Source organism: Rissa tridactyla, chromosome 2 (genome assembly GCF_028500815.1).
Source record: "Rissa tridactyla isolate bRisTri1 chromosome 2, bRisTri1.patW.cur.20221130, whole genome shotgun sequence".
Lineage (NCBI taxonomy): Eukaryota > Metazoa > Chordata > Aves > Charadriiformes > Laridae > Rissa > Rissa tridactyla.
In genome coordinates, this window is record NC_071467.1 from 145,131,297 (window position 1) to 145,153,644 (window position 22,348).

At 44.2% G+C, this 22,348-nt stretch overlaps 1 protein-coding gene across 5 annotated transcripts in view; it reads right to left on the reverse strand.

The window, feature by feature from the left end:
- RSU1 (Ras suppressor protein 1) overlaps window positions 1–18,341 on the reverse strand; it is a 107,200-nt gene extending 88,859 nt beyond the window's left edge. For 4 of the 5 annotated variants that reach the window (XR_008464775.1, XM_054190944.1, XM_054190947.1 and 1 more), the window contains exons 1-3: window positions 18,184–18,306; window positions 17,806–17,917; window positions 9,351–9,401 (exon numbers count right to left, since the gene is read on the reverse strand). Coding sequence is in view for 4 of the 5 variants with exons in the window: in XM_054190944.1 (XP_054046919.1) it covers window positions 9,351–9,401; window positions 17,806–17,914 (160 nt within the window). In the remaining variant the exon portion in view is untranslated. The other variant, XM_054190945.1, reaches the window with a different exon arrangement.
- Between the last annotated feature and the right edge of the window lie 4,007 nt (window positions 18,342–22,348).

The window sequence follows — 22,348 nt, forward strand, 5'->3', positions numbered from 1 at the left end:
AAAAGGTGACAAGAGCCAATAAACTACTCAATTGGACAAGTGAACTGATTTATTAAATATCATAGTTTCCATGAGAGGAACACACAGTATGTAAACAGAGTTAAACACTTCAGTTCATTTATACCTTAATACTGAATGTTCAAAACAAACATTGTCCCACTGCTGCTTGGAAAACAGTATCTGTAATACTTGCCTATTCATAAAACTGCATGAGTAAGCATACGATCTCCTCAATAAATATGATTCAAAGGCTACAGAAAACCTCCCATTGAATTCAATGGGTTTTGAATCGGACAGCAAGTGAAATAAGAATTTCAAGCATTTAAAATATGATTAGTTTCTTTGGCATCCACATCTTTAAAAACTTTAAGCTGCAGAATCCCTGTTTTTTCAGAATGTTTCTTTAGTTAATTAAGTAATTTTGCAGTACATGATGTTCAGTAGTACTCCAAACCTTTACAGGTCTAAGAGAATATTTATTCAGAAGAGCTATTAAAATAGCACTAGCTGTCAGAGAAGAGATTTATAAGCCTATGCCAGTTTCTCATTAAACTGTTCCACTTACAAGCTGGTCAAGAGTCTGAGTAAAGAGAACTCAATACAGACCTTCGAGAGTGCGATCAGTCCATTGTAGATCCCAGGTAAGGTTTTCTAGCCAAGAGCAAGACCCTATTTCTTAAGCCTACAGTAAAACCTGTGGGCTATACAATATAATAAACCCAGTTCTCCAGACTGTTGCTAATCCAATTAGCATCAACAGGAACTTTTCATGAGTAAGGATCCCTTAGACTAAAGGTCATAAAGACATGAAATGTTACTCACATTTCATGGGGGAAGAAGTATTTAGAAATACTAAATATATAATGCATTCTGTGCATCCAATATAACTGTACTCATAGAGCTCGAGTCATGTTTAGATTAATTCGACAAGGGTTCTGTTATATTGAGAGAGAAGCAATCAGCTTCACCAAAATGAAAGAGGAATTAGCAGAGGGAGAACACAACAGTTTTCATTTTAAATATTCATAAGCATGCTGATATCATACTTGGCAGTTAACTGAAGAGAATCCTGATCCCAACTGAAGCACACAGTACTTAATTTACGCATTACGTAGCTCAAGTTTCTCCTTTTGTCCTCCCCTCACTTTCTTCCAAAGGTGGATACTAACCTTCCTCATACTTAAAACATTAAAAACAAACTTCTCTCCTTAATCTTCAGCTCTTTCCACAGACCAGCAGAGTTCTTTTTTGCAATCATCCAGAGAAGCACTGCAGTTATGAAAGTGTTCTTATGAACATGTTTAAATTATGCTGCAGCTCACTTATGTACTACTGTGCTAACAAAGCCATTTATCAACAAATAGTTTTAATTTAGAAGCCAGAGTCTAAGTAGAAGTGCTGTGAGCACAAGAAAGACTGAGAAGAGGCCGGGAATCAAATGACATCTACTGAAGACAAAGGACAAATCTGTTTTTCTCTGAGAAGAAAATGCAAGATGTGCTCCAGAGTTTGTAGAGACATACTAGAAACCAGGGGCTGAGGTTAGGAAGCGATTACTAGTGAGTCTCCTTCAGGCGTTTAAGTTGTTTAAGCATGGTTTCACACTACTGCACGGTAGCCGGCTTTAGTTAAATCAAACCAGATGAAGTTCAGCATGTTCCCCTTCCCCTCCCTCAATATTCTCTTTACTTCAGTCTATTTAACATGCTTTCTGCAGTTTACAAGAGGGACTAACCAAAGATGCCCTGAACACCAGGTCTTTGTAACTAATACTATAAGTATCTGTTGACCTCACAGGTCAAGGTCACTCCAGCCTCTTACTCAGAAATGCCAACTTTTAAATACTCTATACCTGGCAAGAGTATTTCCAACAATTTTACATTACAGCCTGTACGTACACATGGAGAAAGATCGCTTATATAGGGCTTCCACAAAAAAATTACAGCCATTTTAAGCCACTGGTAGATAAGCGAAGAGACAAGAAATTTGTACTAAAATACGTCAGAAAACATTGAGACTTAGAAAAAATTAGTTAATGTGTTTACAGATGCCTTTTAATAAGAGAAGAACAGCTTCTGAAGAATTATGTTAAAAACAAGTGATTTGCATCTAGTGCTGTATTTAATATGTACGCTTACTTATGATGCAAAACTGACTTTGTTGCCATACAGCAAAAACTTTGACAATTTAATTTATGCATAAATGGGGGTGGTTTCAGCATGCAATCGTTATACCATTAAAGCACAAAACTCTTTCCTAAATTATTCTGCTTCATTCTCCCAAAGCTTCTTAAACCCAAAATTTGTATTATTTAAAGCTAAAATGCTCTACCATCTGTACTTTGTCAGAACCAAAGCTTTGGGCTTGCTTCAAGGAGGAAAAAAAAGCTAACAAGGTATTTAATATAAACATTTGTGTAGAACTCAGATGTCACAAATTTAGTAAGGCATATGCATAGGGATCTCCTTTTCCCTCCTTCTCACATCCCCCTGTGCACTGCAATCATAAAGATATTTCCCTTCAGAGATCCTCACACCAGAAATAGGAAGTAAAAAAACAAATCAAAATATATAACAAAAAAAAGAAAAGCTTACAGTTAATTTGAAGCACCACTCCCAAGCACAGTTGAGAGGCCACTCTCAGGCAGAAATCTTGTGCTTTGGACACAACCCTGGTTTCACCGCATAGATAACTTACTTGCGCCATTTTGGGGTATATCATGTCAGTACGAGAGCATGGAATGACTTACCAGAAGGAAGCAGAGGCAGAAGCAAAGTAGAGAAGAACACAAGAAGCAACGAAGAGTAAAGAGTATACGGGCATCTAGTTCCCTCCAGAAGTCAAGTTTGCTATATAAATAACCTGATACCAGGCAAAATGCAGAGTGTCAGACAATAGACAATACCAGTGGGAGACACTATAACACATTTCAGCAGTCTGGACAGGACAAAGCAGCTAGACTGGGAAGGAATTCAGGACAGACAGATGCAGTGTTGCTATCTGCCCCTGGACTATCTCCAATGCATCTCGGTATACACGGCAGCCAGAAAGGTGACTTATAAAGGAGATGTCCTAATATAAAAATGACACCAAGGGATTTTAGCAGCATGTTAAATAAGATCAACGACACAGTCAAGAGGGTTAACAGCAATGAAAGGACAAGCTCCTGTGCTGGTCATGCACAGAGAGCAGGACAATCTAGGAGACGGTAGAGCAAAGAAGCAGTAAGCTGTGCGAGCATTTAAAAAAAAAAAAATAAAAGGGGAAAAGTTTTGAACTGCTCTGCTGGAAGAAGGCGAAATGCACAAGGATGATAAAGGGTGGACACGTGGCTCTCAAAGGAACAACAACGAGACACAGCTATTCTGACAGGATCAGAAAGTGAACTCAAACAAAATTCAGGTGTGGAAATGGGAACCAGCAGAAAAAAACCTAATGGATCATCTCAGAAAAAGGAAAGAACTAAAGATGAGTAAAGGATTACACTTGAGAATCAAGGAAGAAGCAGTGGAAAGAACATAGGACAGTACAGGACAGCAGCTCAGAGGAAAGGGAGAGGAGGACTGAACGTGACATCAGGTAATACAGGGGAGGTTTGATAAAGAAAATAGTTGTTCCTGATTTCTCATCATTCAGACATTTGATAACACTGGGCAAGGAATCACAGCACAAGAGCAAAAGGATAGAAAAAAAAAATCATCAGGAGTGAGCTATGAGTAGCAGACAACTTTTGAGAACATTTAAAAGCAGCACAAGAATACGGTGAAGCTGATGAGCACAGGATCACCTGAGGTTAAGGAGACTGAGGAGAATAGCAAAAACTAAGCTGTGTCCACCACCACCTACCAGGCAGGCTCAATCGCTACCAGGAGCATAAGCATCTTCCCACAAAAGAAACTGCTAAAGCTATTTAAACAGTGACCTCTAATGGACAAATCATATAATGCCGGTATTTCCACTGACGGCAGAAACACTCATGGACTCCAGGTACGACCAGATAATGACACAACCGCTACAATCTCTGGAAAGATTCTCCACATGATTACAACATCAATTAGTCACCTCTAGTAGGCAAGTCAAATAACTGTTACAGCAGTCACAAGTCATCAAAAACTTGCAGCATATCCTAAAAATAAGTGGAAATAAAACATGTCAAGTTGGCAGCGCAGTAGTTGCACGTGTACCGATGACCAGCAGCGGTACCTGCTGTCAATGCTGAAGTAACCTTTACCATCCCAGCCTGCTTTCCAGTCACGTCTTCCCCTCTGCGCACTCCTGGGCTGCACTACAGTTAACCTGAGCTTCTGAAAGCTTTTCAAGCACACCTCCTCTTCATCATGTAGTACAAGGACTCTAATTGACAAACTTATCAGTGTACCAAGTAAGGATATTAAGTGCGACTATATTAGGATGTGAAATTTTGTATACATTTTAAGTAGCTGGAGAATACCTTGAGTTAGCCTAGCTATCAAAAGACTAGAAGTTTCAGTACCACTTCATACTTAATGGAAAAATAATTCATAAAAGCTGCTCTACAAGGGAAAAAAAAAAAAAAGGTCAGATAAGGCATAAACCACAATATACATGCTCGGTTTCTTTTAAAAATAGGAGTTTCTCTGTTGCTAATTCTAATCCAGTTATTGCTCACTTACAAATCTAGTGACATAAGTGGAGCAAAAGGTGAAGCCTAATCTACCCTGCTGACTGCAGTTTGAGTCCGCAAAGGTATGGTTTTTTTCCAGTCAAAGGCAGCCATTTGGTGTTTTAGTGCAGCCAATTTATAAAAAAGCTAAGCCCTCAAGACAATGTGATACACAAACCTTATTCCCAGCTGGACAAAACTTTCTCATACTCACTCATCTATTTTACACTGTCTCACAGTGCTCCAAACCATTCTGCTTGAAATGACCTGGGGCAAGTCCCAGAGTAGAAAAGCCAAGCTTGGCAATATGCCTTTCCTCTCCCTGACCTGGGCTCCCTGGACATCCTAGTATTCTGCAATTCCCAGCCTGTCTCCCAGAACCATTACAGAACCACAAACTCTAGCTGGAGGTTTGAACAGAGTAGGAAAAATTCCTACACCAGACCTACACCAACACTTTAAGTTCACTTTCACCCCATTCAAGGGTGTCAGAAAGAGTAAGTGGCCAAGAGTGCTGCAGACTTCAAGAGAAGTTACATTCCACTTGAACTTGGGTGAAGCAGTCCTAAGTAGAAGTGCAGAAAACAACAGAATGGATACCCATAAAAGTTATTACTGTTGCACAGAAGATGCAGAAATAATATTTGTGATTGACCAAACTGATCAAGCGTGGTTTCTACAGATGTCCTGTGGCTCCAACTCCCTTCATACCACTCCAGCACAGCTTTCCTAAATCCCTACCACTATTCATGTCATATTAAAGATCCCACTAAGCAGAAGGTAAATGTCACCTGTATGTACCCCAGCTACCATCAAATGACATGGAACAAAACCAATTTGGTCATATCTACCCAAATTAACCCACCCCACTGGAAGGCAGATCTCTATCAGCCAGCCACTCATTTCCACAAATTTGAGGAACATTTGTCAGGACTTCTATTCCATTTATTTTGATGTTAGCCAATGAGTTCAAAAGACAGCTGGGTCACGATCAGACAACCTATGCAGGCTAATAGCATGAGCATGACTGTCTTTAATATTGCTTCTCAGATGTATACTGGATAGAAGGCTTTACGTCACTAAATGATGGAATGAAAAACTCCCAGTACAATATATAGAGACACTGGCCCATATGTCTACATTAATTAACTAAAAAAACATAATTACTCATTTTCTCCCTCTGCTTTCAACTGGATTGTCACGGGAGACCCCCGAACTGGAATCATCCCAGGTTTTATGCAGCAACTGGTTCAACAAGACTGTAGAATCACAGCTATTTAGCTTCCCCTAGAGTTTTGCTTCTGATTTTGAAGCACAAGAAGTTCTCATCAAGCAGTAAAGGACAGACTCAACTGTTTCAGAAGTTAACTATAGCAGAAGCAGCCAGTTCAAGACTCCTCCACTAGCGCAGCACCAGACAGCTGAAAAAAATCCATCCTAATATTCTTCAGAAAAATCAATGTGGATTTGAGTACTTCTGATAATGAATGATCTAGACATGCAAATGCACAAGCATCAGCCATATGAATAGCATACTAAAAACACTAACAAAAACCATGCCACAGAAATATTCTAAGCAGTATGATGGATTTAATAGTGCGGTCCTCATACTTGCTAAAGAAACTTTACTTTTAATACAGTTTGCTGGCAAAAATATGAACTATGGTTACATAAAATTATGCATATCCAGTTTTTGCATGTATTTATTCTTCCAGATAGACATATTTACTCTAAACAGCAGAAAAAAGGCAAGCAGAACACTCATTTAAATGGCAGAAAACTAGCAGAAGATGCTAATATGACCTTAATGTAGCATGTCAAGTGTCACTGCCACCAGCTTCCTAGTCATTTTAAGAACAATCTACTAAGACAATTAATTACACAGCTTAAGAGATTAGGTCAGCAGTGTCAAATACGAGACTATGAACTTGAAATTTAGCCTTTTAAAAATGTGTGCTGTCTATTTAAATGTCTACATCAATTTGTGAAAGAATAGCAAGTTTCAGAATTGATGAGTTATTTATCAGGAGACGCAGTGGTTTTACCTTCCCATAAAAGAAACCCAACGTAGCAATTAGAAAACCTGAGAGAATCCCTTGGCTGAGAGAACAGACATACTTGCGGCCTACTGATCTAAGGGCTACTTTAGAAGAAAACAGTAATTAAAAGTTGAGATTTATTATAACACAATTTTAGAATAGTGGCAATCCTTAAACTGGTATTTTGAAAACTAAAACTGTTTTAAACAAATGGTGTGCTCTGGGTTTTTCTTGAATTGTTAAAGTCAACCTGAACGCATCCTTCTTGGACACCTCCTATTACCGTATCTTTTTCCTCCCCCAGTCAGGTCTACAGCTAAGACTCATAGCTAGGACATAGGTTAGTTACTTCACTTTTCACTCTGGTGCTCATGCTGAAGCATGTCACCCTCCCCAGGCTCAGTTCTCAGACAGCCAAGTTTACCACAGTTCAAGTCTCCTTGCAGAAGTTTCAGCCTGTCTTCTCTTCCTCAGAGCAAGGCTGATATCGGCTACCTGCCCGGCCAGTTGTATGTTCAGCTGAACTCACCCTTTAGCTACGTTTAAGATTTGTAAGGTGTCACATGGAAGAGATGATTAAGTCCTTGGAAGTGTGTTAGCTTTCAAAAGTTGTAGGATTTTCACAAATCCCAGGGAACGAATAGTCAAGTTTACCAAGAGTAATGCTTACAACTCATTTCATCCTTGTGCCAGGTAAGCAGACATGCAACAGAAGACACCTGAGGAAATAATCGGCACCAGACAGAAGTTCTGCCTGGCAGCTCTAGATACCCAACTTTGGATAAGTTGAGTTGTCCCACCACAAGCATTAGACAGAGGTCTGCAGAATGAACTGCTATCTCAAGGTTCTCATAACCCTCCAAAAGCTGCAGAGAAAGTTGAAGAGGCTGGATGCAATTAACCGCCTTGCTTTTAAGCAGCTCAAGTTCAGAGACAGGCATCTCCTTGCAGTGACCTGAGGGAACACAAAAGCCACCAGTGGCCCTGTAGACAAACTCCATCAGTGGCTGATAACAGATGCCAGAGGGCAATATGCTCAAAGCGAGTTTACCATGATGCTTTCCCGAAACAGTCTCTCCGCTCCCAGCTATTCATAACTTCATGACCTTCTAAAACCAGCTGTGTGTCTAATAGCAATGCTTATGATTTCCCCATGAATTTACTCATTGATCATCATTTACATGTTAGATGGCTGGACATTGCTGGTCATACTTATAAAACAAATTGAGATTTCTTTGAAAACTATAATAGGGACAAAAACAAGTAGCAAGATGTCAGTCTAGAGGACACTGTACAATCAGAAGCAGGGCCTAGAATAACTAATTCATACTTCTCACAGCCACTCACATAGTGCCCATAATTTTATCTATTTACTACAACAAATCCTTTAAACTACACATTAGTACCCAATAAACTGCATCTGGAGTAGAAGTGGTTATGTACTAAAACTAAGAATATTTTCGTTATTTCTTCATGCTTAATCCTCTGCAAATGCTCATAGCCTAAGTGAGATTCTCATATTAATACATATGTTTCAAATAACACATACTATCTTACAGCTGGTGCAGCAAGTAGTTCAGAGTTCAATAGGTTGGGTTTTATTTGTTTGTTTGTTAGCGGTTTTTTTGTTTATGTTTGTTTGGCTTTTAAACCCATCTCAGTTTGTAAAGCTTTCCTTGGGTATAGCCTGGCACGTGCCAAGGCACCTACTCAGTTATGTCCTCAACACGCACCCCCTTTGGTGGCTCCATTCCCCTCCCTGTTTCACGGACTCTTAAAAAATTCAGTTCCAAAAAGGGAAGAACTGGTTGAGACAGAAATACACTGGCACGTGCAGAGAGCAGACAAGGACAAGCACATCAGCAAGAACACTTTCCTTCTCTTCAGAAGGCGCACAGTAACAGAGATCAGATGAAACTCACTGCTTGTATTTCAAGAACCAAGAAGCAGGAACGTTTGCACAAGACACTGATGGGTAAGCCCAAAACATTCTACAAAAAAATATTTTTTTTTGCCTTGCAAAAGTCAGTCTGATATCTGCCTCCACTAAATTAAGTCTCACATTTATGTTGTTCTCATAACATGCTATTCACCAACACCTCACTTAAGGCCTTTACTATGGGAAGTGGGATCCACAAGGTAATAACTGAAGTTGGTGTGTGAAGTACAAGCAAGAGACAACTTACACTCGAAAGATTTTTTTTGACAGAAGTAGACTGCTTGACTTTCATGCCTGAAGCTCACATATATTTGATTATAGGTATAATGCAGTTGAGTTGTAATTTATTTTCACTCACTTCAGTTAATTATCCATCTACTAAAATGCAAACTATATATTTCTGATACAGTTAACATTCAAAAGTCCTCACCTAAACATAAGGAATTCAGAGCCATGATAGGGAATGGATTTTTGGCTGAACTGGTAACAGGAATGAGAGATACAGATGTTACAGTATGTGGCAGGTCTGTACTGAAGTTGGAAAGGCATGTTGAACATGGCTGCTAAGCCACATCCTCAATCTCTTTATTAGTGCTTCACCAGGAAGCACTCTTAACAGTGACATTGCGCTCTGCTAAAAAATAAAAATAAAAAAATCAAAATAGCAGTGTCAGCTTTTCAATATTGCTCAACTGCCTGTAATGAAGTCCAAAAACAGGAGTATACTTACTTGTAAGCTTGTTGTGACTCAGAACCAGCTGTGTGATATGAGACAAGGTAACTGCAAGTGAAGAGAGAAAGAAGTTAGTTTATGGACTTGGCAACTGAGAGCTTGTATCTATTTTAGCTAAAAAAGACGCAAGTTATTCTCTCCACTCCAGTAACTCCACATTCATGTGCACTGTCACAATAAACAAGACAAGCTCAAGACTAAAGGACATATCCAGCCACTCCTCTGCCCCTTTACTTCTCTTTTCTGTTACTGCATCAAACCCGACTTGAGCAACAAGCACTGCTGCCTCCCAGCAGAGGTCTGGTTCTGGGCACACAAACACCTTTTTATTTTCACCCTTTAAATCCTTCCTGAGGAAAAACTGATAGGTACTCCAGCATTTATCCCAACAGAACACATACCACACGAGCAATTACATTTCCACATGTTCCCAACTCATTATTATGCTAGACTTAAGCCCTAAGTACCAACAGCTGCATTTACAACCTTGCATCCATGAAGCACAGTAGCAGACTAGTATCGTTGTTGTGTGTCAAACAGCCAGGTGACCACATGCAATATTTACTCAAATTAATTGAATGATCTGATTGATCAAAGCCCCTCAGATTCCACGTTATTGAACAAACGAGTGTGGAGCACAGGGCAGCTACAGAGACCAGCACTCTCCCTACCTTTCTTTATCCTTCACGTTTCTTCTTGCCTACTTCCACCCTCCACACCACCATTGCTTCCCCTAGAAGCTCCATAGCCCACAGTTGACAACAGTATCTAATCAGAAAAATAAGCTAAATAGTCAGAGGAGAAACTTGCACCTTGAAGGAGTTCTCAAACATCTTCCCTCTTCCCGTATAAAGTTCGCTGTATTTTATTGGAACTAGAAAAATTGAGAGATTTTCCTCCCCTACATCTTTTCCTTACTTCCAGCCTAGCCTCTTCAAGACAGCTGTAGAAACTACCTTGCTCACCCTCCTAGGTAGCTGGACACTTTTCCTGCCTGAAGGATACCTGTAGATCTACGTCTCTTATCCCTCAGAGCTTTTCTCAATTAACAAACATCACTAATGTTAGCCCAGAGACAGCCCACAGGCATCTTGCTGCCTTAGGGAATGAAGATATCTTGGAGAGCATGTGTGAAAACCGGGCCTGCTAATTAATACTTACTAAATTGCAAGTTGGAGGAAACAGCTTGGAGAGCTTTTACTTACTGATATAGCAACCAGTTTCAGCTAACCCTTGAAAGCTCGTGACTTAACACAGGCAAATACAACCTGTTAGCAGAATGAAAGCAGTCACCCAAACACAGAAACAGAAAATTCAGTGGGGTGGGGGGAAGCCTCACCACAGTTCCCTGTGCAATTGCAGGTTGTGGAGGAAGGAAAGGCAGGGAGGAGAAAGGAAGAAACAGTGCACCCACCCTAAATTTCTCCCAAAATATGAGCGCTCTAAGTACTGCCTGTACCACCTCACAAAGCAGAACAGGAAGACAGAAGCCGATAGAAAGTCTGTAAAGAGTACCATAGAAAAACAGCACTAAAGGTCAGACAGGAGCAGCCGCCTCCACAAAGAGCTCTAAGCTTTAAAACAGAAAAGGCACACCAGCACCTGAACCACAGGCAACCACGGAGCTGAAAGACACGCACAAGTCTGTGGGGACAGATGGGATCCACTTGAGGGTACTGAGGGAGCTGGCAGAAGCGCTCACCAAGCCACTTTCCATCATTTGTCAGCAGTCCTGGCAAACTGGGGAGGTCCCAGTTGAGTAGAGGCTAGTGAATGTGACGCCCATCTACAAGAAGTGCTGGAAGAAGCATCCAGGAAACTACAGGCCTGTCAGTCTGACCTTGGTGCTGGGGAAGGTTATGGAGCAGATCATCTTGAGTGCCATCGCACAGCATGTACAGGACAACCAGGCAATCGGGCCCAGCCAGCATGGGCTTATGAAAGGCAGGTCCTGCTTGACTAACCCGATCTCCTGCTGTGACAAGGTGACCCGCTTTGTAGATGAGGAAAAGGCTGTGGATGTTGTCTCCCTAGACTTTTACTAAAGCCTTTGACACCATTTCCCACAGCATTCTCCTCAAGAAACTGGCTTCTCATGGCTCGGATGGGTGTACTCTTCTCTGGGTGAAAAACTACATGAGGAAAGGTTCAAATTCAGTTTGTACATCCACCAATATGACAGGCCTTTCTCAACTCTTTTCTGCCTATGAACCACCTCTTCTATGAAGATGATCTGACTTCTATGAATGATTACTTGTTAACACGAAGGCTAGACATGTCCATGGTTACAAAAATAAACAAACTCTTTAAGGCAGTGGTAAAGGAAGTAGTCCCGATCGTCCCTGTGCCCCATGAAGTGAGACACTCATTTAAAGCATACAAATCAGAACAAAAACTCAAAGACTTGAAGAAGCGTTTAGGATTTTCTGTTTCTAAGCTCAAGATGTAATTCAGTATTTAAAGGAATAACCATACCAAATAATGTTTGTAACTCCTGCCAAGACGCCAGCTTACGAAGAGATACCACTTTCATGTGACTTATTTGCACCACAGAAGTATAAAGTCACTGAACTGCACCAAGTGCTAGACAGCAGCACACATGAAGTACCTGCTCTGGATCACTTACAAACTGAACTAGGAAACAAAAGAGTAAAAAAAGGAAGTGTTTTACTAATAGAGAACTGGGACAGACCCTGACCTAATCTGTGTTTACGCACATGGGGAAGCTTTCCTGACATAGTTTCACCATTTCTATACGTGGGACGCTTACTCAAGGGCAATTAAGCTTTGGGGCTGCAGGCCTGGGTCTTCTGAACATCAAACGATTCACCCTGAGTGCCAGTCCCCCAGGATTCAAAGGGCACTGCGATTCCCACAGGGGAATTACTATTACCTCTCTACGATGCTACCAGAGGAGCTACTAAACACTAAGCAGCAGCTCCTTGAGGACAGCAGACCTCAGATGCCTTGTTAACATTAGAGTAATTAGCATAGAGACCATAAGTTATTTTGATTTCAAGAATGCACCAAATATCCATACTGAAGTTTGAGCGTCAGGATACTACTGTTTCCCAGAGCAATTTACTTGCATAGTAATTACAAAGTCTCATTATGGTCCCAGTGTCACTATTGCTTCAAAACAGGGTGGGTCAAGGGAAGAACATTTAAACTCTTCCCTTTTGGCCCTAGTATCTTTCATATACTGCTGCCACGCACTGCAAGTTAGCTTTACAGAAAATATTTGTATGACAAGACTTATTTTTTTTTTTAAAGGAACAAAAAAACCCAAACCAGGAAGACTCCAGAGACCTTGCTGAACCACGATAAGACATTTTCTGTCCCACTGGAGGAAGTTAATGCAGGATCAGCATTCCAGTATCGTACAAAACTTACAAGTAGCCTGCCCCTCCATCTTCTGTGCTTTGGTTATTTTAGGAGCAGACAATTATATCAACACTAACTTTCTGATAAAAAAAATTCTAGGCATGTTAATTCCTACCACACAAGCATGTACTTTATGTAAAATATGAATAGCTTACAGATGGAATGATAATGAGAACAAATTAACACTTACAGAGTAAATAGGATTTCATCCAATATCCCCTCCCTGACAACAAGACAACTTGAGACATCTGCTGCTCTGCAATTTGGGGAAAATAATTCCTTAATTCATAGCTTCCCCATATCGACCTCTTAAAGATAAATAAATCAGAGATTAGAGACTGGTCCCTACTCCAAGAACAATTCCATAACTGTTGATAGCTGTTTGAAGTTCTACCAACAAATGCCCTAACCTCAGGCTCGGGAAAAGGCGCATCCTACTTGCTGAACCCAGTTGTTCGCCCTACAGCTATTAATGGTCTCCACCATTACCTGTCCATATTGAGTGCTTTGTAAACAAAAACGATCTATTTATTTTCATAATATGGAATTAAAAAACCCACACATTAGAACACTTCCACAGGGCAAGACATTTTTTAAAACTATTCATGGGTAGATGCACAAATATAGTATAGCTGTGCTCACAAATGGCATAACATTTGTTCTATCGCATGCCAGAATAATAAGGAAAGCCTTTAAACTTTAAAACTGTTTCACATGGTCTTTGCAGTAGTGTGATGAGATAAAGCACAGAACACCTAGACCAATGAACATTTTTAGTCGCAAGTGAAGTTTTTTTTCCTACAGAACATCTTTGAAAAGAGTTTTCTCATATTACATTTTCTAAACCCTCAAAAATTCAGACACTCTGAAGGTCTGTAGCCCATTTATAGTTTGTACTTTAAGTCATTAATAGAAAACATGGAAGTGCCTGGATTCAAGGAATATTCCAAAAATAGAACTCAACTTCTAATGACAATAATGAACTCCTGAGCGAGCAAGCAGCAGCTCAGGGACTAGTGAACTCTTCTTTGTGAATCTGAACACCACATTATATACAAGCTGATAACTCCACTCTCCGTTTACTAAACACAAAAGCAGGAAGAGATGTAGAGATTGCCAAGCTTCTAGATCTTAGCTAGTTTAAGACAGTTTCAGACACCAAGTGTCAATCTCCATCCAGATAGGAAAAGTATTTCATTGATTTGGAAAGAGACATTGGTATTTGACAGAGGCAAGTTTAGTCTGTTTTGTCTCTCCAACAACTGCTACAGAGGGTGGAAGGCAAGGCAAAAGAAAATACAAGTGGCTGCCCTGTATTGTAGCAAGTCATTTACTAGACCAGAGAGTCCGCAAGAGATTCCTACCCAAGGCAGGAATATCCACCAGGGCATATCTTCCCCTTTCCCATTTATCCTGTCTCCCCCTATATAACACCACAACAACTAGGATGACACAGCCGTCCACTCACTCCCCCTCACCCCACCTCAGGAGGATAGGGAGAAGAGGGAGAAAAAGGGAAAAAAAAAACAACTGATGGATTGAAATAAAGACAGTTTAACAGAGAACAACAGAAGAGAAAATAATAACAAAAATGGTAAAAGAATATACAAAATGAGTGATGCAATAAAATTGCTCACCACCCAGTGACTGACTGCCCATCTCATCCCAAGCAGTGATTGTGGATTCCTGCCCCCATTTATATACTGAGCATGACATCTATGGTACGTTATATTCCTTTGGCAAGCTTGTCCTGTCTGTGCTCCCTCTCAGCTTCTATGGGAAGCTGAAAAAGTCCTGGACTTAATATAAGCATTGCTTAGCAGCAATTAAACCAATATGTGTTATCAACATTATTCTCACACTAAATCCAAAACACAGCAGCTACTAGGAAGAATATTGACTCTATCTTAGCTGAAACCAGGACACATAATATCTTCGCTAACTCTATGTGAATTAAATTAAGCAAGCTTAAATACGAGTCCACTAACCAGTCCGCAGCAAGTACTCAAAATATGCAGAAGGACAAGGTTATTCTTGAAGAATAATCAAGAGTACAAGGATCAGCTTTACTTTAAGAGTCACTGGCCACTGGGGGAGGCGGGGGGGGGGGCGCATTCACAACCATTAAATAATTACATGAGACAAAATGCCTATCAGGGGCTATTGAACACAGTAACTTAGGAGTACCCTCCAACCTAGTAAGTCCTTAAACCTCAAATGTCCAAAAACAGGGAAAACACCACCAAAATGTTCCCTCCTGTCATAACCCAATCTTACCCTTATCTCTGAACATCTACTGGTGGCCTTCATTAAAGACAAGATGCTGTGAAAGAACAGTCACTGGGCATGAATCATGATGGTTGTTTTTAACAAAGATCTTTATTTCATGGAAAAAACAAAGTTTCTGAAAAGGCAAGCTTTAACTCTGCTCTGCACTGGGAAGATATCCAACAGACCTATCAGGAAAGGCACCAGGACAGACTCATTTAGCTTGCCTGCCAGTTCTGAGAGCCAGACAAACCCAAAACACCCAATCTGTACTAGAAACAACCATTCATTAGGAGTCAGATGACAGGGCTAGAAAACAAGCATGTTTAACGTTTTCTCAAACCATGACCTAAAACTCAGAGATATTACCTACTCATTACTTTTTCAAAGGCGCATTTGAACAGTAATTCCTTCTACTGATGGAAAGCAGCAAATACCTTGATGACAAAACAAAACCAAGCCAAAACCCCCAACTTATAATGCCTCATCTCCCAGAGTGCAGAGTAACTGAAAAAGCAAGACAGTCAATTAACTGAACAGAAACCAGCCATCATTTCCCCCTCCCCTAACTTCTGTCTCAAATTGGAGACAGCCCCAAATCCCCACGCTAAATCAAGTCACATGATGTGCACCAAGAATATCTGCACACGGACTTCTCTGATGTAATATAACTTGGGTACCACAAGTCTACACTTCATCTAGGGAGCTCCCTGCCAAACAAACTTCAGGTGCTTAATTAGCAGCTTGGTATCAGGGACCACCTGTGGGCCAGTGTCACCCATCGTGGTCCCTGACCCTGCCTCCACAACAAATGCAAAACAGCATTCATACAAGAAGAGCTTTTTTTTACTTCAGCATTACATTTAGCATTCAACATTACTTTTTTTCCCCCACACACCCAAAAGATCAAAGCTAGCTAATTATGTGTCTTAGCATTGATAACAGGCACCAAGTCTACTTAACAAAAGCACCAGTACTCTGTTGCTGCCCCACACTCCTAATACATTAGTTTATCTGAAAGGGGTAAGTATAACTCTGAAAATGGGTCTCTAGTTAATGGGAGTTAAACACTACTTTGTATCAAGCCACGGTTCATCCAATAGAAATACAGTGAAGCTTTCTATTTAACATGAGTTGATCCATACAGGCTTTACAATGTGATCTTCCTGAAATTCCACGCACAACTCAGATGCAGGAAAAGAATCAGTAAAGGCTGAAGACTTAAGTACGGAACGTAGTTCTGTAAAACTGCACTTACATCCTCATCCTTCACTGATGTGAGCGAAGATACCCTGGTCTGCTCCCAGCTCTGCAGACAATGGTGAGTTGGTAGCAGGCCATATACTTCCCTGAACTCATTTCCATCATGTAAAGAAGAACTATGTACATCTGCTCCTGTTTGCTATCAAGTTCAACAAACATAGTAAAGAGCTAAACCAGGATATGGTTAGAGTTTCAAGTATGGTGATTGTTTAAGACTTTGGGGTTTTTTTTTCTCATTACATCACATACTCAGGAAAATTTCAGCCTGTGGCACACTACAGCTAGCCACAACTTCAACTTACTGGATATCAGCTGTACCATAACACAGAATGGTTTAGGTTGGAAGGGAACTTAAAGACCATCTACTTCCAACCCCCCCTGCCATGGGCAGGGACATCCCCCACTAGCCCAGGCTGCTCAAAGCCCCATCCAGCCTGGCCTTGAACACTTCCAGGGATGGGGCATCCACAACTTCCCTGGGCAACCTGTTCCAGTGTCTCTCTCACCACACTCATAAGGAAAAATTTCTTCCTGATATCTAAGCCTACACTCTTCCAGTTTAAAACTGTTACTCCTTGTTCTATCACTACACACCCTTGTAAAAAGTCCCTCTCCAGCTATTTCCTTCAGATACCACAAGGCTGCAATAAGGTCTCCCTGAGGCCTTCTCTTCTTCAGGCTGAACAACCCCAACTCTCTCAGCCTGTCTTCACAGAAGAGATGCCCCAGCCCTCTGATCATCTTCACGGCCCTCCTCTGGAGGAGGAGGTACATCATATGCACTCTTAGCCAAAGGAAAAGCAAGGCAAAGTTACCTGCTGTGTTCTTCATTTATGAGTCCCCCAGAGCTGTGACAGTGTGTTAACTTACAGCAAATGCAACATACCAATAACAAGATACTGTCACATTCTGGAAGCATATGCAATCATGCAACATCTAAAGTATGACATTGCTGTACCCGTTACACGGTACTACCTCACTCTCCTTCAGAAACCAGCCATGCCTAGCTCCAGCCTGATGTCACCCTATCCCTTTCAAAAGCCAGTGGAGATGCTACCTGGCCAGTGGCTTTGCTTCGGTTAGCAGGGAGAGGCAAGGACTGACAGGAGGCCAAGTCTACCCATCGCACAAGTGCCAGAATGACAACAGTGCGAGAGAGACAGGGAGCACTTAGGGTGGCAGATGGGCAGAGGTGATGGGAGGGATGGGCGGCAGCCCCAGCTCCCCGCGCCGGTCTCTCCAGTGCAGCGGAGCAGGGGCTCTGCCGAACACGCCCACGGCTCCTTACGGCGCTGCCGGGAGACGCACCGTTTCCTCCTACCCACGAACCTCCCTCAAAACTCCCGATGCCCAAAGCCTCAGGGCACCCCAGGTCCCGGCTGGGGCCGCCTCACCGCCGCCGAGGGGCTGGGGCAGCAGCCGAGGCGGGGCGGCCTGGACCCCCCCGCGTCCAGGGCCGGCGGCGGCCCCGTCTCGTCCCGGGACAAATAAGGAAGTTTCCGCGATCTCCACGCCCGCCGCCGGCGCCGGTACCTACAGAGGCCGGGCACGTCCAGCATGTTGGAGATGCCGCGGTCGCACATGTCCACTTCGGGCTGGTTCTTCTCCCTGCTCTCCTCCACAATCTTCTTCAGCGACTTGGACATGGTCTGGGCGGGGCAGAAACGGACACCGTGAGGCGGGCGGGGGAAAGGCGGGGTACACCCGGCCCGGGGCGCCGCCGAGACAGCGCAGGAACGATCCCCGCCCTGAGGGGACAGCGAACAGCGAGCCCACCCGTTCCGCGCCGCCGGGGAGTCCCGTCCCGCCCCCCCGCAGCCCAGCAGAGCCCTGATCGGGATGCCGGCCGGCCAGCCGCCCTTCCCATCCCCGGACGGAGGGGCAGGCCCCGCCACTGCCTCCCGGGGCGACTCACCGGGCGGTGCGCGGCGGGACAGCGGGACTGTCGGTGGCCCTGAGGGCAGCTGCGCGCGCTCGCGGCCGCCGCGCCGCGCCCCGCCCCGCCCCGCCGCCCCTTCCCCCGCCCTGCCGCGCAGGCGCGCGGCCACCCTACCCCGGGCGGCGAGGGCGCTCCTCACGCTCTCCACGGCCGGCAGAGCCGTTCCACCCACGGCTGGGAAGGCACCGGGCCAATCAGCGCGCCCTCTCGGCTGCGGGCCCGCCGGCCATTGGCTGGGGGCGCCTGAGGAAGGTTCGCGGCCAATAAGCGCGCCCCGTTGGTGATAGCGGGTGAGGCCGTAAGTCTCTGGCGTTCTATTGGCACGGGTGAGGCCCCGGCGCATGCGCCGGGGTGGGTGCTGGTGACCGCTGAGTGCGGTCACCGGGCTTGGCGTGCCCGGCTCAGCCACCTGCTGGCGAGCGCGGCCGCGGGCAGCCCAGTGCCACCGCCAGACGCAGCCCCTCCCGGTAGAGGAGTGCAGCCCCCAGGGAGGGGGGGCCGCCGCGTGGGTTGCGGCGCCCTGTCAGGCACCGGGGAGGGGCCGGGCGCAGCCTGCGGGGATCCGCCGGCACGGTGGGTTCGATGGCGTGGCCTGCCTTGCTCGGGGCTGGCGGGCTGTGGGGGAAAACTGGCCCTCGTTAGTGCTGCCGCCCGGGCGGTGGTGGCCTGTCTGAGCAGGCGCCCCTGGGTGCTCGTTCGTCTGGGTGGGAGTAAGCGTCGTGTGGTCACACAGCCCTCTGCAAAACAGCCCTGACGCTGGCCCCTGCTTCTTCGGTATCTGGAAAGCACTTCGTAAACGTAAAGCCAAGACACCGTTTTGCACCGAGGAGAAACGTGGGTCTGGGTGCCCCTGTCCTATGAGCTCCTCGTGCCCTGGTGGGGTCTGGAAACTGGCAGGGACGTGCCCCGGGCAGGTCGGTGCCCCGGCCGGTCAGCAGCAGGAGACAGGAGAGGCTGCAGAGCCGTGGCGCGGGAGAGCTCAGGCTCCCTGGGGACTGACCGCGCAGGGTTTCAGAGTTCGCTCTGAAGTTTGGCAAAGGCTACTGAAGGTAAAAGGCATTACCGCAAAAAACCGTGGGTTCGTTGAATCAGTGGTTTCCATTTCTTCAGGTGTCTTGGTGGATTTTTTAGACAGCTCTCGTTCCAAAATGAGTCGTGAGGCTGGGCCCAGGTTCTTGGCACTTCTAATTGAGCTTGCCACCATGATGTTCGAGTTACAGCCTTTCTGCTTAGAATGTATTCACACCTATCTTGGGTAGGCGTTAGAAGCTCCTACTTACTGTCATTTGGCAGATAAGGAAGCTCAGGGCAATTAATGACTAAATGTATAAAATGACCTAAGGCCAAGCCACCCATTGAGAACCACAGCCTTGAATTTTGCATGTGCACTCCCTATGCACTGCATGGTGTTACTTAGAAGCCTAAAAATAATACCCACAGAAACCAAGATGATGAATGGGAAGGGGCCAAACCAGCAAATGAGAAACACTGCTGGAGGTCCAACTTTAGCTGTTGAGGGACATCAGTTGTTTAGCATTAATAAGTATGTTTTAATTAGAATAAATTACTTAGGATTATAATATGGTGTGATTTGTACTGTTTGCCTAGCTTTACTTAGCATGAGTATCTAGATTTGCTGAAGCCTATAGGCCACAATAGAGTTAATTTTCTTAGCAATTTTCCCAGCAGCTGGTACAGTGTTGTGCTTCGCCTTTTAGTATGGGAAAGATGTTGGTATCACACTGATGTTTTGGTAGCGTTTTTCCCAAGTCTGGGACTCTTCAGTTCCCCATGTTCTGCCAGCGAGCGCAGGTGCACAAGGAGTGTAAACCAGAAGATAAGGGGGGTCCAACCCTGGGCTGAAACTGCAGATCAACAAGATAAGAGCCTGCCTGCCTGGACACAGGAAAAGAATCCAATAAGGTGTTAGAAGACCCCAGATCAAAAACCACCATTGAACTAAAAGATGTGTGGACAGTGTGCGAGGGGCGGGTGTGTGGATCACAAGGGTATAATTGCCCAGGGATTTCTTTGTTTGGGGTCCCTCTCTTTGGAGGCACCCAGCCTGGGCTGTCCTTGCTGCTGTACCTTTCAATTAAATTAATTATTTTATAAAATCCAATGCCTGAGACTGCTGCAGGGTCGAGCCTGAAGGAGGAAGCATGGCCAAGAGTGTGTGTGCAACACCGTGTATGGTGTGTGAATGCTCAGGGAGTGGCTTCGCCTTTAACATAGCTTTTCCTTTTTTAGGAATGTGAGGATTTAATTATGGATTGCAGAACTGTAGCATGTTTATCCCTAAATGCCATTTACTACCTTGAATCCTTTCCTGAAGTGACAGGCTGCTTTCATGTCTTTCTTACAAAACCCAACTGGAAGAACTTCCTTTTATCTGGTCACTCAGATGTACAGTTCCTTTTTGTCTGCAGAAACATGAATCCAGATCCCTTTCCTGTCTAAGAAAATGTCCTGATTGCCACCAGTCAGTTGTCCCAAAGACCTAGGTGCCAGCATTGTCTGCTGTTTCATACAGAACCATCACAGGCTTTGTTTAGTAGCAAAGGCTGAGGCAGATTCATTGCCTATAAACTGGTCCCAACTTGCTTATTCCAACAAAGTACATGGGACTGTCACAAGATGATACGCACAAAATGGTGTCTTCATGGCTAATGAGAAGCTCACCTGGCTTCTCACTGCCCCATTTATGCAGTGATCAAAACAATAGCATATTACATTGCGCATGGCCTGGATGTCCACGTTATGCCCCTGCCGTAGAAGTATTTAATTACTCCCTGCTTAATGAACATATTGCCATTACTCCCATTTGTTAGGAGTTTTTGGAGGTTTTTTTACCATCCACCTAATTTCATTATCTTCTTCTTGTGTAAACAGTTCATCTATCACCCACACCTTCGTTGAGATCTGCTTTGGCTCCTGCTTTAGCAAATCTTTCATCTCTAATCAATACTCGAGTCACGTCTGCACTGGATTTGGCAAAGAGGAGCTGCTGTCAAGCCTTCCTTTTAAAGCTTCTTAGCTACTGTTCAAGCACTAAATATCAATTGGATGAGAAGGGGTGGGAAAATAAGTACTGACGCCACACTGTCCAAGGGTCAGGTCATTCCTGGACCTTGAAAGTGTAATTTTCAGGTTGTTCCATGGGCAGTCATCCTCACAAAGACTAATTTCCTGCAGAGGGCTTATGCCACTGCAGTAACCCCATCTCACAGAATCACAGAATGGTCGGGGTTGGAAGGGACCTCTGGAGATCATCTAGTCCAACCCCCCTGCCAGAGCAGGGTCACCTACAGCAGGTTGCACAGTAACGCGTCCAGGCAGGTTTTGAATGGCTCCAGAGACGGAGACCCCACCACTTCTCTGGGCAGCCTGTTCCAGTGCTCTGCCACCCTCAAAGTAAAGAAGATCCTCCTCATGTTGAGATGGAACTTCCTATGTTCAAGTTTGTGCCCATTCCTTCTTGTCCTGTTGCCGGGGACCACTGAAAAGAACCTGTCTCCATCCTCCTGACAACCACCCTTTAAGTATTTATAAGCGTTGATAAGGTCCCCCCTCAGTCGTCTTTTTTCCAGACTGAAGAGACCCAAATCCTTCATCCTTTCTTCATAAGAGAGGTGTTCGAATTCCCTAATCATCTTAGTAGCATTCTGCTGCACCCTCTCCAGCAGTTCCCTGTCCCTCTTGAACCGGGGAGCCCAGAACTGGACACAGTTCTCCAGATGCAGCCTCACCAGGGCAGAGTAGAGGGGGAGGATGACCTCCCTTGACCTGCTGGCCACACTCTTCTTGATGCACCCCAGGATGCCATTGGCCTTCTTGGCCACAAGGGCACATTGCTGGCTCATGGGCATCCTGTTGTCCACCAGGACTCCCAGGTCTCTTTCAGATGAGCTGCTCTCCAGCAGGTCAGCCCCCAACCTGTACTGGTGCATGGGCTTGTTCCTCCCCAGGTGCAGCACCCTACACTTGCCCTTGTTGAATTTCATAAGGTTTCTCTCTGCCCAACTCTCCAGCCTGTCCAGGTCTCTCTGTATGGCGGCACAGCCTTCCGGTGTGTCAGCCACCCCCCCAGCTTTGTGTCATCAGCAAACTTGCTGAGGGTGCACTCTGTCCCTTCATCCAA